At 37.7% G+C, this 17,965-nt stretch overlaps 1 protein-coding gene across 3 annotated transcripts in view; it reads left to right on the forward strand.

Moving 5' to 3' along the window:
* Positions 1–17,965, forward strand: part of LOC124975173 (cadherin-8-like) — a 111,693-nt gene that overhangs the window by 4,449 nt on the left and 89,279 nt on the right. For all 3 annotated transcript variants that reach the window (XM_047538029.1, XM_047538031.1, XM_047538030.1), the window contains exon 2: positions 10,677–11,127. In XM_047538029.1, coding sequence (XP_047393985.1) covers positions 10,876–11,127 — 252 coding nt within the window. In that variant the 5' untranslated portion in view covers positions 10,677–10,875. The remainder of the gene's footprint in view (positions 1–10,676; positions 11,128–17,965) is intronic.

Genomic DNA, 17,965 nt, shown 5'->3' on the forward strand with positions numbered 1-17,965 from the left:
GGTACAGCAGCGAGGCCAGTACAGTACTGTTTCCTTTTCTATCATATCCCAAACTTTTATTTTTCTAGTTTTAAATGTCATGTTCTATTCCCTATCATAAGCATCACTCACCTTCTTTAAACATCTTTGTTTTTTTTCAAAGTTCTATTGGTAAATAGAAATATTTAGAAGTGATTTTGTATATCTGTTTGGAAAGTATCATAAAACAATAGCACCTGTATTCATAACTTTCAAACCCTTTCCTTTCCAGTTCCCCACTCCACCACGTGCAAGACAACTGCAAATGCCCGAAGGATTTGGTCTAAGTCCAAGTACAGAGTTAGTGACCAGTAAATATTTATTTGATGCACTAACAAGTTAGCAAAGATGATACCCCTCCACTACCTTTGCTAGGCTATTTTCCATAACCAGGAGGGAGAGAATGCAATCTTATCCAAAGTCCAATATTGGGATTAGGTACTACAATTTTCTCTACAAAAATTTCATGCATCCTCCTAAGTTTATTTTTAGACATAGTTTTTCTCATTTTTTAAAATCAATTTTATCCATGTTCCACAAAGCATATTTTTTCTCCCTTCACAATCATTTTTTAAATGACAGGGGAATATAAAAAATATGATGTAATTCAGCTTGGTAAAAATGAGATTGCCTTCAAGACTAGCCTGGCATCCTGGAATGCTGTTAAACACTGTGTGATGCAGAGTGATATTGATATTTTATTGGGGAAAATGGTCTAATTGTGGAAGTACTATGTGGGTAACTCAATGTCTGTACTTTTTCTTTGGTCAGAATGTGTAAAATACTAACCAAGAAGAAACTTTCTTCCTCATTCTTTCCTTAGCTTTATCCTGCCTCCTCTCTTTCTCTCTTTAGCATATTTTTCTGTGTTTGAGTAGACAGTTCATGATAAACTCATATGAATTACAGTATGGGTGTCTTTTAAGGCATACTCCTCTTTATTGATTCCATACTCCTCAGTATTGATTTTAATCAGTAGGATACCTGGCCTTTACAGTGCACCCACAGGGAAAAAATATGCCAGTAGAAGATGCTTCTGTGGATGTGTTTATTGGTATTTTAGACATGTTGAAATATTTAAGCATGTTGAATATGTTTAAAAAGAATGTTAAATAAAATATCCTTAATCCTTTTATTTTTAAAATTAATTAGTTAATTAATTTTTGTGGTGCTAGAAATCAAACCCAGAGCCTTATGCATGCTAGGCAGGCTCTCTACTACTGAGTCACATACCCAACCCTCCTTAATCTTTTTTATGTACATCATTAAGTGAAAAGGTGGTAGTATATTTATGTTCTGTTAGCACTGAGGGCAATATTTTTTGTGTCTCATTTCTTTCTACATATAATATGCATAGAATATGATTATTCAATTTCTGATGTGACATAAATGACCCAGAGTAAGTTAGACAGGGAAGAAGAGATAAGTACCATAAGGGAATGATATCCATTTTTATATGGACAATCTTATTTCCAAAAGTTGATATAAAATTTACAAAGGCACATTCCACTCTTTGTCTATTTGTCAAGCTGTTTGAATTGAACAAATAGGATTTAATATTATGTGTAACTCTTCCCATCTTCGAAAGAGCAATGCTAAGTAAAATGAAAAACAAATCATACTTACTTGATTAAAGCAGTAAAAATTACTTGCCTTTGTTATGACTTTTGGTTTCACTAAAATATAGTACACTTGTCTTAGAATTTGTGTAGCCAGTTCCTTTAATTTTCGTGCACTGTATATTCTGGATATTAACCCAATATTATTTTTGTCCAATGATTGCTTGTTATCTGTGTGTCTGTTGACCTATCCATCATCTGTGTTCATGTTAACAGTATCAGTGGGTGGATTTAAGCTTTATAGTCTTTGAAACATGAAAGAACGACAGTAAGGTGCACTTGAAAGTGTGGTTGCTCTCCAGCATAATCTAATTGGCAGAATCTTGACTTGTTATACTGGAATACTTGGCTGTGTTTCAATTTCAGTACAAAAGGCTCTGTACCTCTCTGGTTATATGATATAACTGCTTTTAACCATTTCCACACATTTTAAGTAAGAAGGGAAAGCTTCTGATTTTTAACTATCATCAGTGAAGCTAAAGTTTTTTAAAACAAATAGAGAAAATTTGTTGAATGTTTTTGGAAGGAGACTCTACCTGAACCCAATCTTTTATTAGCATCAATAAGAAAGCTCTGCTGCGAGTAGTGCATAGATATCACTTGCCTCATATTGGGCTTGGTTGGGTTTCTCCATTTGCAACGTTCTCACAAGAAGGTAGATGATAATGAAATGCAATGGAATTTTTCTTGTAGAAAAGTAGCAGGCCATGTTTTAAAAATGACACATGACATTCAATTAAATGACAAATCAATTAAATTTGATTGAAAGTGAGTAGCTTGGACATATACAGGCAGTGCTTGCACTTTGCTCTTTCAGCAGAAAACAGTGATGGAAAAAAGGAAAAAATACCATTTCTTTTAAGGAAAAAGAAAAATGACTGGCTTTAGAGGTCTAATGAAACTATTTAAAGTCATTACATTAATTGTGTGTTAGCCTTGGATATGGAGCACTACTTATAAAATACCATTTCATTTGTACCCATTTTTGTTGACACCATTTTTTTAAAAAAATCAAAAGCTGGAAAAAAGTTATTTATTACATAGAAAACTGGAATTTTTCTCTTGATGTACACAGCAAGAGATTGAAATAAAGTAATTTTTAAAAATTAGTCACTATTTTTTTCTAAGCACTTGCAACACTCAGTAAAATAACCATGATTGCTCTATTGATAACAGAGTTTTGCATACCTTATTTAATTTCTTCCTCAATTTTCAAGGTAGGTAGTGTGAAACACAAAACATCAGTTTCCTTATCTGGTATCATTTGATGAATTCAAAAAGACCATTTATTTGATGCATGATGGAGCTGTGATTCAAATTACTTCTATTTGATTTTAAAATCAGTGCCCTGAACAACTGTCTCATGGAACTCCCTACAGAATTATGAGGCCTGAAAAGGAAGATCAGTTCTGATTGGTTACTATGATTTAAAAAGTCAGCACAAATTGCTTTCACACATTGAGTCTTTGGATATTAAATGGTGAAGGTATGATTTAAAGATGGCAAAGGAAGAGAAGATTCAACTTAGATGTCAGAAATGACTTTCTGGCACCAGTGTGTAATTGGAAACAGAGGTATTGGACATACATTTATCATCTTCAGGACAATCTCAATATAGTTATATCTTAAGAGAGTCTAGCAGAATAGATTCATCCTCAATATCATAACTAAGCTTATGAATCTAACAAAGTTTTAGAAATAAAGATCTGGTCCAGTAACAGTAGAGAGTGACGGTTGTTCTGATTTTCTTGTTTTTGTCCCAAGTTTAGTTCCCCTGTTCTGGTATATCTATAACAGATAGAAAAGATCTTATCTGAAGAATCAATTTCTGACTCCATCTTAAAGAAGGAGGAGGAGGAGAAGGCATTTATTTATTTATTTTTATTTATTTTTGCTGATGCAACCAGCAGTTATAAAACTTGAGAAAGACAAATCTTCAAGTAAAAAAGAGTAGCATGACAATAATAGGAAAAAGTCTACTTGTCAAGTATTACTCTGGATGGTAAAATAAGGAAATGATATGCTTCTGGACAGATTAATATCTGGGTATGTATGTGGTCTGAAGCCAAAGAAAGCTTGTAGCAGAGGTTAGGGATAAATAATAATAATAATAATAATAAGCAAATACATTTGTATGTATACATAAAATACTTAAGAATTTTCTCCTGTTTTTACCAAGGGAACCTAGTTAGGGAATACTATTTTTTTTTTCAGTCCTGGAGATTAGACCCAGGGACCAGTGCATGCTTGACAAATACTCTATGGCTGAGCTGCATCACTAGCCCCTGGACAGGGATTTCTGAAGGCCCTGGAAAATAAAATCCTTTTTGTTATTTATATTTGGAAACAGGCAAATGTCATTCCTCTCTAAAATCCAGAAGGTCTCCTTACCTGTTCAGCTTCAGTCACCCAGGGCTGGATGTGAATTGCACCAGGTCACACATTAAATCCCATGCCCTGTGTTCTTGAAATAACACCACTTCAAATTCAATGTGCATTTACCTGTTTGAAGTAGGCTGCTAATGGCTCTAAATTCAAGGTCAGAAACATTTTTAATAGAAATTCTCTGGTCCTATGTGTCATTGTGCTTCCATGAAATATTGTGGCCACTAAATCCAGTGATAATGAAAGCATAATTTCCTGTCAACCACAGTAATCTGCTGGATTGAATCTCAAAGTATCTTTAAAAGCCTCTTTTTATTTTAAACTTCACTTATCACTGTGTAACTTATCATTTGGAACTTCAATCCATGTTGTTTATAAAATTCATGGTGTAATACATGCCTTTACATAATGATTTAACACATCTGAGAATTGACTGAGTTCACCTTAAAAAAAGGGTTAGGGTCAGCAGAGTGAGAGTCAGGCTGTAATTAGAACTATCTCTAAAGTGTGAATATGAATGAAAAATAAGGTTACAGGTCTTTTATCCAAGGGGATCTATCTTTTTTCTCCAGGAATTCTAAAAACTCTTATGTATAAGAATTCCAGAGGGACTAAAATCTCATCGCATCACTATGTGGGTGTAAATCAATGCCATAGCATTATAATTAAGTGGATTGCTTGGCCAGACATAGATATTGTGGTTGGAAAATGTAAAAATAAATTGATTTTTTTTTTTTTTTACTCAGGCTTTACAACCTTGCTTAATTTCTTCCTGGTTGCAGTGAGTGAAGCAGTTGGTATATGCAGCTATTAGTCACAGTGTTTATTAATTCTGATAACAGTGACATAACATTTGGTTGCATCTCCAGTATTCCCAGAAAGCTATTCTATGATCTCCTAAGAGGACATTAGTTCTACTGGTGACAGAAATGCAGGCATATAAATAGTATGATTCTTGATGTGACAGTAGAATCCTGTTACTTCTCTCCAAGTGGAAGATCCTTTGAAGGTTGAATCTCACTGCACCATGATTGCATGCATGTGCTCATGGAACACCAGTTAACTGGGCAACTTTCCTAGTGTCACACATAAAATAAAAGGGTAGGGAATGGAGAAAGCATCATGCCATCATACAAAGTCACCATATTCTCATCCACCCTAGTTTAGACTAGGCAGGTCAGGTGTATGTGTTTACTCCTGTGTGCACACGGATGGCTAAGTAGTGCCTGTGTATGGCATTAATTGACACTGATGAGGAAGTGGTTCTCCTTTAACACCTTTGAATCCTTCAGACAATATCAAGGAAGTGTGAGCTGGGAGATGGTCTTCTTTAAAACTATTTGATTCTCAAAGGGTGGCCCTCAATTCAGTATTGCAGGAGGGATGATTAGAAATACAGACTCTCAGGTGTGGCCTGAAGTAGACTGGATCCAAATCTATATTTTACCAAGATTTCCATGTGATTTGTGTACATATTAATATTTGAGATGACCCCACTAGGGTTGTGCTAGAATCACCTCTTTACTGGGTTTCTCAGAGTTGAAGGTCAAATTTTCATCTGTTAGAACAGATTAGAGGTAACATTGGAATTTTTTTTTTTTTTTTTTTTTTTTTTTTTTATTATAAAATTGTAAACAAATGGGATACATGTTGTTTCTCTGTCTGTACATGGCGTAAAGGCATACCATTTGTGTAATCATAAATCTACATAGGGTAATGTTGTTTGATTCATTCTGCCATTTTTCCCCTTCCCCCCCTCCCCTCCCACCCTTCCCCTCCATCTATACAGTCCTTCCTTCCTCCATTCCTGCCCCCCTCCCTAAACCCAACTCCAACCCCAACACTAACCCTTCCCACCCCCCATTATGTGTCATCATCCACTTATTAGCGATCTCATTCTTCCTTTGGTTTTTTGAGATTGGCTTATCTCACTTAGCATGATATTCTCCAGTTTCATCCATTTGCCTGCAAATGCCATAATTTTATCGTTCTTTATGGCTGAGTAATATTCCATTGTATATATATACCACATTTTCTTTATCCATTCATCAATTGAAGGACATCTAGGTTGGTTCCACAATCTGGCTATTGTGAACTGGGCAGCTATGAACATTGATGTGGCTGTATCTCTGTAATATGCTGATTTTAAGTCCTTTGGGTATAGGCCAAGGAGTGGGATAGCTGGGTCAAATGGTGTTTCCATTCCAAGTTTTCTAAGGAATCTCCACACTGCTTTCCAGAGTGGCTGCACTAATTTGCAGCCCCACCAGCAATGTAAGAGTGTGCCTTTCTCCCCACATCCTCGCCAACACCTGTTGTTGGTTGTATTCTTGATAATTGCCATTCTAATTGGGGTGAGATGGAATCTTAGGGTGGTTTTGATTTGCATTTCTCTTATTACTAGAGATGTTGAACATTTTTCCATATGTTTGTTGATTGCTTGTATATCTTCTTCTGTGAAGTGTCTATTCATTTCGTTAGCCCATTTGTCGATTGGATTATTTACATTCTTGGTGTAGAGTTTTTTGAGTTCTTTATAGATTCTACAGAGTGGGAGAAAATCTTTGCCAATCATACTTCAGATAGAGCGCTAATCTCCAGAATCTATAAAGAACATTGGAATTTTGAAAGTGTTCTGAGTGGAAGTCAGAAACACTACAAATCAGGGATTTGGTTTTTTCCTTTAGATAGTCACTTGTTAAATGTTTATCAGTCTGCCTCTAACTGTTGTTGATCTTTCTTTTTAATAAATAGACAATCTCAATCTTTGATGGTACCCAGTTTAGTGAAAATAAAACCTTAAATAAAATGTAATCCCTCTGTTCTGTTTTCTTATCTTCGTAATGAGAATTAATAATAATAATAATACATGTATCAGGGTTATTTTGCAGATTAGATGCTTGTATGTATGTGTGCCTTCTCTAGGATTTAATATAATCAAGGAACTTTCTACATGTTCATTATTAATCATATAATTTTACAGTTACATTCTATTATGTCAAGTAACATTGACTTTCCAATTTTAAATGAATATTTCAAAAACTAAGCCAAGGGGTGAGTTAAAACTGACTGATGTGGATGAAAAGTGCTTCCACTGACCTGGGTTAACTTCTCCTTCAGATTTCTGCCAGTGACAGAGGGCACTGGTGAAAGGACACTGCCATTCCTCTGAAAACTGGAAAGATGCACACAACGTCTCTGTGGGATGACGTATACTGTTATTCCCCAAACACTTGGAGAAATCAGAGATGTCCTTTTCACAAAGAACTGTCAAAGAAGAGTGTGACCTCTTTGGCATGGACTTTGTAGAGGTCACAGCCATTATGAATTTGGTGCATTAGGGAAAAAGGAGGAATGAGTGATCTATGGACTGGGTGAACTTTTAAGTAATGATCTGAAAACTGCCTCAGATACTGATCCATTCAGAAATCCTGGATTAGTTATAATGGACCTTTTCCTGTCCACGGGTAGATTGAAACGTTCTTCCACATTGCCCATCCTCAGTTGGCTAATTCCTTCTCAACCTTGATGTCACGCCTCCTCCAGGAAGCCTTCTTTCGTTCTGCCAAGATGAGTGGGATGTCAGCACTCTGTATTCCTCTATCCCTCCCAAGACCATGTTTTCATTAATATGGCAATTATATATTTCTTTATCTTTCCAAATTAGGCTCTCTGTTTCTTGTCTGTAGGAGCTCTGACCTATTTGTCTTTCTATCCCGTGACTGACATATAATGTATGTGCAATCATTAATTAAAATAATAAGAGAATGACTTGTGCTAAGGGAGAATTTTGAAATGACTTTACCCAGGTTCAAATAATGGTTCTGCCCTTAATGGAGATGTTTCTTGGGCAAGTCATTTAATGGATTTCCTGCCTTGGTTTCGAACACAACAACTCAAGGCATTGAAAACTTTATCTAACTGTAAGATATGGGGGCAATGGATACTTTTTGTAGCCATACACGTGTTCCATTGGTAATATATTCATTCTAGCTAGTGAATCTCTGCTATTATATAAAATTGTTCCCAGGTCTATAATGACTTTTGCCAGATTCTGGAGTTTAGGCCTCTATCATGTCACCTTCTACCTGAGTCTCTCTTGGTGGTTTCCGTGAAGGAAGCATCTATTATGATTTGAAATAGGAATTAGGCTTTATTATTGCAGAATCATTAACAACAAGGTTCTGAAAGATATTTGGCACATTTTAAAGGATGTACTCCTGCTGATCTATCCTAACTGCTTTACCAAGATTATCTCCTTTGGTCTTCAAAATAAACTATTAGATCCATATTATTGTCATTGTTGTTTTTCTGGCAGTTGTCATTAATTAAGCCCTGGTTGTAAGGACTAGAATGTAAACTGTACTGGAGGCCACTCGTAGGACCCTTTGCTCCATCTGTATAACTGAGGTCATTGGAGAACAGCACATGTGACTTTTGAGCAGTGAGGTAGGCCTGTCATAGAATGGGTACATCTGAAGAGAACAAGTCTCTTTACCCTGAGAAGTAGGTAGGCAGAAACTTGTGATCAGAATATGTCTAACCATCTGTGTAAAACGGCCCAGCCATTCCCTTGCCAGCCTCACCTTCATGCCACTTTGGGGAAGATTTCCATGAACCTTTGTGCCACTGCGGGACTGTGCTTACTTTTACTGTACAACTCACACAGCTCCACTCTTTGTTTCTCTTTTGTACCAAAGTCTCTCCAAGGCAGGGACCATGCCACCACCACCCTCATATTCTGACTGAGGATAACCACATGAATTACAGTGTGGTAAAGTTTAACTTCCCACATGTTTGCTGTTTTGTGTGTCTTTGTTCTGAACCACACATACTACTGCCTTGTATGATAGGGATTATTATTATGGCCATTCTGCAGACGAGAAAACTGAAGCTTAGGCAACTTGAGCATCTTGTCTATTACTGCGGAGGTAGCAGGTGGGGTGAGCTGGGATTCAGTCCCAGGGCTCTCTGCTTCCAGAACTCTGCCATACCTCAATACTCCTTCAGTATGGTTCCCCACTGTCTGACTGGGAGAGAGCCTGGCACCCCAAGGATGTTCTGCAGATGTCTCTTCAGTAAATAAGTGGTTTGGCAATTCAGACAGAAGCAGATATTTTGGGATTTCTTCATTGGGACCAGTTCTGAAGCCTGCAAATTTGTGTTTCCACCCTGGGATCAAAGTGGGCCTTAAGGGAAAACTTGATTTCCCTGGGTGTGCTGCAATATTAAGGAAAGAAGAAGACATTGTTCTGGAGTGTTCTCTGAGTTGGTGCCCAAGGGAAGACTGCTCCCTTACACTTCCAAAACACCTGTCACTTGTGGTGAGGCCCTGTGTACTCATCAGGGTGGGGCCCTTTTGACTCCTAGAGGTCTAACTGAAGCCAGGCAGAGTGACAAGCAGGGGGACCCCTCTGGCCATCTCGTTAGATCAGACACTGCCTGTATTTGTTGCAGCATCAGGGTCTGCCTCTTTCAGCTGGCTCCACTAAGGCACCCACCAGCCCAACCATGTTAATGACATTCTTGTTTTCTCATTCTGAGCCAGAATGGAACCAGGGACCCAGAGATGAAAGTTTTCCTTACCCTATTATGAATTCCCTGAGCCAAACTATTCCTGGAGGTGTCTTGAGGTATGATTTTCCCATTTGATCTAATTCAGTCAGGCTTCTCTCTGGAATCTGCAGTGAACATTATTTCTTTAAAAATAATCTTTTTTGAGAGGGAAGAAACATGTTTTGCCACCTCCAAAAATGTAAGCAAAAAATGTGACACCTGAGGCGATAGGGATTTATTTATTTATTTATTTATTCATTCATTCATTCATTCATTCACTTGCCCAGTCCTTTCTGAATTTCTTCAACTGCAAATTATATTTTTACTGTATTTCATTCCCAAAGGAGTCTTCCATAATTTAAATCTCCCGTTCAACTGTACATTTACAACAGGAGCCCTGATACTGTCCTGATTATGGCATATATGCCGGACATTACAGAATTGCTCTCTGGGAAGATTCTAATTTTATCCCTTCATGGTTAGTATTCTGTCAGAGAAATATGTACCCTGAACTGGATGGGCCCGTCTAATGGGGACTGGTAGCTGAGACCATAAAAATTAGAGAAATTTCTCTTCCCACTCCCATTTCTATTATTACTATTATTATTATTAAAATTTACTCATTAAATTTCTAATTTCTTCACAGAGTTCAGCATAACCTGTCTTTGAACATTTTTTTTTAAATTTTTTAAGAAAAAGGTCTTAGGCAATCTCTTCTGCATACACCCCAATCTCATTACACTCAAAGAACCTGAGTAAGGGGTGGGGGATGACCAGAGAGAGGGAAGGAAGGACAAAAGTCAAGAAGAACGGGCAGGAGGAAGTGCAGCAGGATAGAAAGGAGGGAAAAGAAAACCATAGTTTGAAGCAGTTTTTGATAAGTAACACACCTATGGAATGAATACTAAAATCTAAATAAAGCTTAAAAATCAAAGGACTTACTAGCCTACTCATTCTAATTCTTCAGATCCTCTTCCTTCACTTCAAGAGTTTGGGAAGTGCCTATTATCTTTCACTTAGGTGCCCCTGAAAAGCAGTGATTTTGTTTTAAAACCTGTTCCAGGGGACCCTTATCTTTCTTCCTCCTTGTTTTTGCAGGAAATTTCAATGAAAAGGAAAGCCAATGGATTGTGGTCTTAAAAAAGCTGCTTAGATGATGTCTGTTTCCAGAGCTTTCAACATGTGGCAGAGCTGTAAGGAAGCATTCGGCACTGCATGATGAATTGAATGGCTGCGGACCGGAGGCAAACAAAATAATTGTCTCATTTTCGTGGTGATTTGCTTAACTGGTGGGACCATGCCAGAACGGCTAGCAGAAATGCTCTTGGATCTCTGGACTCCATTAATAATATTATGGATTACTCTCCCCCCTTGCATTTACATGGCTCCGATGAATCAGTCTCACGTTTTAATGAGTGGATTCCCTTTGGAACTAAACAGACTGAGTGAAGAACAGCGGATTTTGAACCGCTCCAAAAGAGGCTGGGTTTGGAATCAAATGTTTGTCCTGGAAGAGTTTTCTGGACCTGAACTGATTCTTGTTGGCCGGGTAAGCTTTGGTTTTTAAGATCCCGATTTCAGGGTCTGTTTGTGGTCTTCAGATGTTTAACATCAGACTCCCCACAGTTGCTGCCACACTTAGCTCTAAATCCTTTAAGCCAGATGGTTAGTTAGTTAACCTGTTGGTTTCCTTATGAATATGAATAATCCCACAGTAACCATTTCAAATGGTCCTGGAGGAACGCCCCCACACCCCCACACCCTTAGAGAGAAAAAAACCCAACTCTTGTATAACGCATAAACAAATACAAATTCATCCTCATTTATATGAGAGCGGTTCATGTGAAACCTTTCCTCTAGTTTGTGGTATTTGTCCTCCCACTTGGAAGAGGTATACCTTCTATGCTAGTTTGAAATTCTACCATCTCTGTTGTTAAAATCTTATTTCATTTTGTTTTAAGAACACTGACCTCCAATTGCAGATATATGTTCCTCCTATTGTTTCATTTTGTTTTAGTCCTTAGGATGGAGAAAGTGAAGGTTTTAATGTCTATGCTTAAGAGTGCCTTGTTCTGTAATTTGATGAACTTTGTAACAGGAAAGAAGTTCATTCATTGTCAGGTGGAATAAAATGTGTATAATCAAATTTTAGAAGTGTGTGTGTGTTTGTATGTGTCAGAGAGAGAAAGAGAGAGGAGAGAAAGAGAGGTAGTGTTAGGTTAGTTTATATTTGTTTTGTCATTTTTGCACGTTCTTTGTGCGTCACAGTTTTCCAGAGTCACCATGAGTTACTGAGGACTCTACAGGTTTAACTTCAGAACTGCCCCCAAGCTTCCGTTAATTTTGTCACAACATTATCACCTTAGGTAGAATTACAATTATGAGCCTTCTGCTGCTGGTGGATTTCCCTCATAAGTTAGATTCAGAAGTTAATCATGCCAGTATTATTCATTTCTCAAATGCAGTGATCTAAAAGAAAAATGGAAGGGGAATTAAATATTGATCTTCAGGACTTAACTCTTTGTGTTTCACCAGGAGCGTCTGATTATATATTACTGCTTCTACCTGTTGTCTTGCAAAACCAGGCGGGCCTCTGTGAGCATTCTGTTTTTTCATTTCATATGGTTCATGTGGTTCTAGTTGGATGAAGAAAGCTTGGATAAGGAGATAGCATAAATCACGGCACCTTCCTGTGTGCCAGGCACTCCATCAGTTGCCTGGGGCATATCCATAAAGCAATGATCTTTGCCTTCAAGGAACTTTATATTTTGGCCATCATTGAGTGTGTTTTATGTATTGAATGCTATTATATAGCTACTTTATTGGTATAAATCTATTGGATCCTAACAAGATTTCCCCATATATCTATATGTATGTATAGATTTAGCAGTGTGCGTGTGTGTATATACACACACATAACATATGAAAATGTGTATATAAAACAGTTTTGTACTCCCATGTCAGGGGCGGGATCTGAGGGCCCCAGAGCCGCACCCTGGCCTGATCTCTAAGATGGCGCCTGGCAGCTTGCCAGAATAAGCCGTACTTATAGTAACTCTGATTGGCTGCTGTAAACTGATCCTTCATAGGCTAGTATCTCAGAACTCTGATTGGCTGCTGTATATGAGGTGATTCTTGTAACTGCCTAGAGACTGATCCTTGATAGGCTAATATCTCAGAACTCTGATTGGCTGCTGTATATGAGGTGATTCTTGTAACTGTCTAGAGACTGATCCTTGATAGGCTAATATCTCAGGCTGACTCTGATTGGCTTATGCTTGCTATATAACCCAGACACTTCCTCGAATAAAGAACATTGTTTGTTGGGCATTGTTTGTCATTCATCGTTCGTCGTTCGTCGTCGTCGTTCGTTGGTCTTGTCTTTTGGGCTTTTTTGTTCGTGTGAAAAGGAAGCGTACGCGTTATCATTGCCTCCGCAGGCGGTGGGCAACGATAAGTGGTGCCGAAACCCGGGAAACGAACCAGGGACCACCCGGGAAGACAACAAACCAGCAGCAACTACCTAGGTAAGTTTTAGAGATTAATGTTAACCAGTTTGTCTGTTGTAAATAATAAAGTGAAAGTAATGAAGGCAGCCTTAAAGTTCGCGGTAAAGCGACTATCAGGACACGCAGAAAAGCGGTCCGGTTAAAGTGAAAGTAATGAAGGCAGCCTTAAAGTTCGCGGTAAAGGGACTATCAGGACACGCAGAAAAGCGGTCCAGTTAAAGTGAAAGTATCGCAGTACTACAGCGCGGTAAAGCGACTACAGCGCGGTAAAGCGACTACAGCGCCGTAAAGCGACTATCAGGATCATATTTCCAGGACTTTTGTTCTTTTTTAATTATGTTTTTTTGAGCTCATGATTTTTTTTTTTGATTCAACTAGAGTTTTTGAACATCTGTTACATTGCAATGGAGATTCACCTATAAAGTTTCAAGGCCTTTGATTTTGTGTTATGTAAGTTGTGCTGTCTGATGTCATGTTTTGTCTGTATCAAAACTGAGCGCTCCTAAAATTAAAATATAAAAATGGATCCAGATACTTTTAATTCATGTGATTTAAAGGTTCAATTCAAATTGGGTAAACTAAGAAAAGTAAAATGTCTGTGAAAATAACTTGCAAGTCTCTAGGTGGTCAAGCTAATAAAATATTGATGTTAATAAAATGTCTAACATCAATTGTTTCTAGGACTTTTCTTCAACAGGAAAGAGACAACAAATACTGTTCAGGACACTTGTCTGATATCTTGGTTTTTGCAGAATAAGTGAATTAGAGTTAACATGTATGATATTACTCAAATGTTTTTGTAGAGACATCTGATTAATTTACAAAGTTAAAATGCTAATTGTTAAATAACATCGAGTACTTTTAACTCTTTAAATTACATGGGGTAACATACTTAAACATTATTGGTGTTTTCATAGGTTGGTAAATAAAAAGGCTTACAATTACTTTGTACTACTATAAAAACAAGGTTACTAAGAGTTATGTCCTAACAAGTGCAATTCTATATACAAAGGGTCCCAAAAGTTTCAACTGTGTTTCAATTACAGTACTATAAACAGCAAAAGATTTAGTCTTATTAAAATAGAGTAATTTATCTAAATTCAGAAATTTCATAAGAGTTGTTTCAGAATGTGAACAAAAAGGGGTCAATAAATAGGAAAGAGAAAATAAAGGTTCTGGGTATGGAAATATATTTAATAAAAGGGAAAAAGAAATGTTTCTGGGTAAGAAAGTGCTTGTGTGATGCTAAGAAAGTCTACGTAAGTAAAGGGCAAGTTTCAACAAATTTGCATGTAACTAAGTTGGTTGTATGTATGTGAAACATTTAAAGCTATTTAAGGTTTTTCCTAAGGTGAAATACTAATGTTCTAATATAAACCAAAGTTTAATCTATATGGTAAAATGACATGGTAAAATAACAAGGATTTCTTAGAAACACTAATTTACTCTTAACTTTGTGTCTATTAAGTTTTATTCTTTAGAACAATTAGTCTTAAAAATAGGGGTTTATACAATTATGGTTAAGCAACTGTTAGAGTATTGTACTATGTTATAGAGTCTAAATTTTTCTTTAAAAACTAAATTTGGTAAGAACCAATTTCTCACTAAATTTGAAATAACTCTAACCACAGGTATATCGTATAACCCACAAGGACAAGGTATTGTTGAATGTGCACATCTCACCCTCAAAAATACTCTTTATAAACAAAAAGGGGGAATAGGGGAGACCTTCAGGTCCCCTAAAGATAAACTTTCTCTTTGCCTCTTTATTTTAAATTTTTTAACTCTGGATAATGTGGGTCTCTCTGCCGCTGAGAGACATGGCAATCATAAACAACATGATAGAGTGATGGTAAAATGGAAGGATGTTCTTACAGGACAGTGGAACGGCCCGGACCCAGTGCTTTACTGGAGCCATGGCTCGGTTTGTGTGTTTCCACAGGATAAAACATCGCCTATTTGGGTTCCTGAGCGACTAACTCGACCAGTTCCAATGCTACCAATAAGTAACTCAGACTCCTGATGACCATGATGCTTGTAGCCTTTCCCCCCTTGAACTAACTTACAACCTCTTTTCAGTCTCTTAGGAGGAACAGTTCAATTATGTACCTTTCCACCTACCCCAGTTTGTGTGTTTCCCCCTTTTATGTTTCTGAACTAATGAAACAACCGCTTCTCTTAATTGTACTTCAGATTTATGCTATCTCTCTCAATGTTGGAATGCTTCTAGGTTCCCGCTGGCAGTCTTAATGTGTGTTCCTACCTTCCTACCAGTCCCAGTCTCTGTTACAGATGCGGAATTGCCAGTGTTACTATCAAGAAACAGGAGAGAATTTGGCATCACAGTGGCTATGGTCACTGCAATAGTGGTTTCTGCAACAGCAGCACTAGAAACTGCCATACCTACAGCAACAGCAATCACTTGGCCAAAAATACAGCTGCAGCCTTACAGACTAAAGAGACCCTAAACCAACATCTAACAGCAGGCATACTCCTTGTAAATCAAAGAGTGGACTTACTAACAAGTGGATATCTTGCAAGAACTTTTGGGACTGGGATGTGTTTATCCTTTAAGAGCAGTGTATGTCACCCCTATTGCTTATAATAACCTTAGCTCTGTGGCTATATTATCTAAAAATCTCTCTGTCTACCTTACTGGTAATTGGTCATCTATGTTTGATACTCAGAGTCAATGCTACCAGGGTTCAAGTTGCATCAGTATCCGAGATGTTCTCTTTGTTAACAGTGGGCTGGAACAGTAGCTATTCTGATTATTATCTGCTTAGGGATATGTTATATGCAGCCAAATCAGAGCTCGCCAAAATGCCCGACGTCATCTATGGGCTATAGTACAGGCTTTGACAGCCATTGAGACAGGCACATCCCCCCAAGTAAGCATGCTGGACCAGTAGTCAAAGACGGGTACGATCCATGGAAATGCATACCAACCTAAGACAGGGTTCTGACGCCTGGAGGTCAGAATTCCAATGACGGGTAAGGATGTAATTTGCCATGGACAACCTAAGACAGGCATGGTCCCAAGTCATCTTTTCTTTATTTAAAGAATAAGGGGGAGATGTCAGGGGCGGGTTCTGAGGGCCCCAGAGCCGCACCCTGGCCTGATCTCTAAGATGGCGCCTGGCAGCTTGCCAGAATAAGCCGTACTTATAGTAACTCTGATTGGCTGCTGTAAACTGATCCTTCATAGGCTAATATCTCAGAACTCTGACTGGCTGCTGTATATGAGGTGATTCTTGTAACTGCCTACAGACTGATCCTTGATAGGCTAATATCCCAGAACTCTGATTGGCTGCTGTATATGAGGTGATTCTTGTAACTGCCTAGAGACTGATCCTTGATAGGCTAATATCTCAGGCTGACTCTGATTGGCTTATGCTTGCTATATAACCCAGACACTTCCTTGAATAAAGAGCATTGTTTGTTGGGCATTGTTTGTCGTTCATCGTTCGTCGTTCGTTATCGTCGTTCGTTGGTCTTGTCTTTTGGGCTTTTTTGTTTGTGTGAAAAGGAAGCGTATGCATTATCATTGCCTCCGCAGGTGGTGGGCAACGATACTCCCATTCATATGAATCCAAAATATAAAATTCTCTGAAAGACATTATTTGTATTCTTGATACAAATTCAGGTAGCAGAATTGACTTGTGGCTATTTATAGTCATAATGCTTCCCAGTACTGTGACTGTTCATACATTTCACTGAAGAAATATTAATGTAGTTGATTACAGGGTGCTGCCCCAGAACTGCTGAGACTGTTACTTACTATATAGTTTAAATACCTTGATATGTTTCTAAACTGTGGAAAGTTCTGAATTCCAAAACACATATAGCCCTGTGGATTTTGTACACGGGGCTTCTTGACCAGTGTTATCTTTTTTTTTTTTTTTTTTTTTTTTTTTTGGTGGATGCAGAATCTGAGCCTTAGCTGAATTAATACACCACATCATGATCACAGAGTTAGCAAATGATCTACCTGGGTTTAAATCCTGCTGGAAACTCCCAAGGCCATAATTTCACCTTTTTACACATTAGTAACCAGGTACCTGGAGTCTAAACTATAATTTGCACTCAAGAGTTATTGAATACAGATTGAAAAGTCCTGAAATTCTTATTTCTGAATGTTCACATTTCTTTAACCGGTTTTAATTCAAGTTGTTTCCATATCTTATGAAAATTTGGAAATGTGCGTATATATGTAATGGATGGATAATTCCTCTGTGCATTTCTTCTCTTAGTTACCTCATTATGCAGGTATATCACTCTTGTCCTGTCTTGCATAATGTAAATAACTGAACATTCTGTGCTCAAGAGAGCGTTCCATTTTTATCTGAATAGAAAAAGTAATTAACACAAGGTGTGTTTTGGACTCAGTATCTGATGGCTGATCTCACCTCTGTTCCTTAAATGAAGTCATAGAGATAGAGCAAATGACCAGGATTTTTGTATCCCTGTATGACTTAATAATTATTGAGCTGTTCATGCTTCTCTGAGTAACAGAAATGTTGTTAGTGAACCCTAGGATCTCAAAATGGTCAAAAAGCTTATGAGTCCTAATTCCAGACATTTTTATGAACTGACCCTCTGCCTGCTCCCTACAATGGCCAGTTCCCAAATCTTTGTTTAAGCAGAATTAAACTATCTTCTGAAAAGCTTTTCTGCAAACACATTTCCCCATAAAGAAACTTTCTCCTGAATTAGGACAACTTTGTCTTTGAGGATCTTGGGTTGTAACAAAGCCAAAAATACATTTCAGGTGACTGCTTTGGATTATGAGTCAGGCTGAGTGCAGGGATGATCTGTATCGGGGTGCTCACCGGTGCCTTTCAATATTTTATCTCTGTGCACACTCTTCCACATCCA

This window comes from Sciurus carolinensis, unplaced genomic scaffold, assembly GCF_902686445.1.
Source record: "Sciurus carolinensis unplaced genomic scaffold, mSciCar1.2, whole genome shotgun sequence".
Classification (NCBI taxonomy): domain Eukaryota; kingdom Metazoa; phylum Chordata; class Mammalia; order Rodentia; family Sciuridae; genus Sciurus; species Sciurus carolinensis.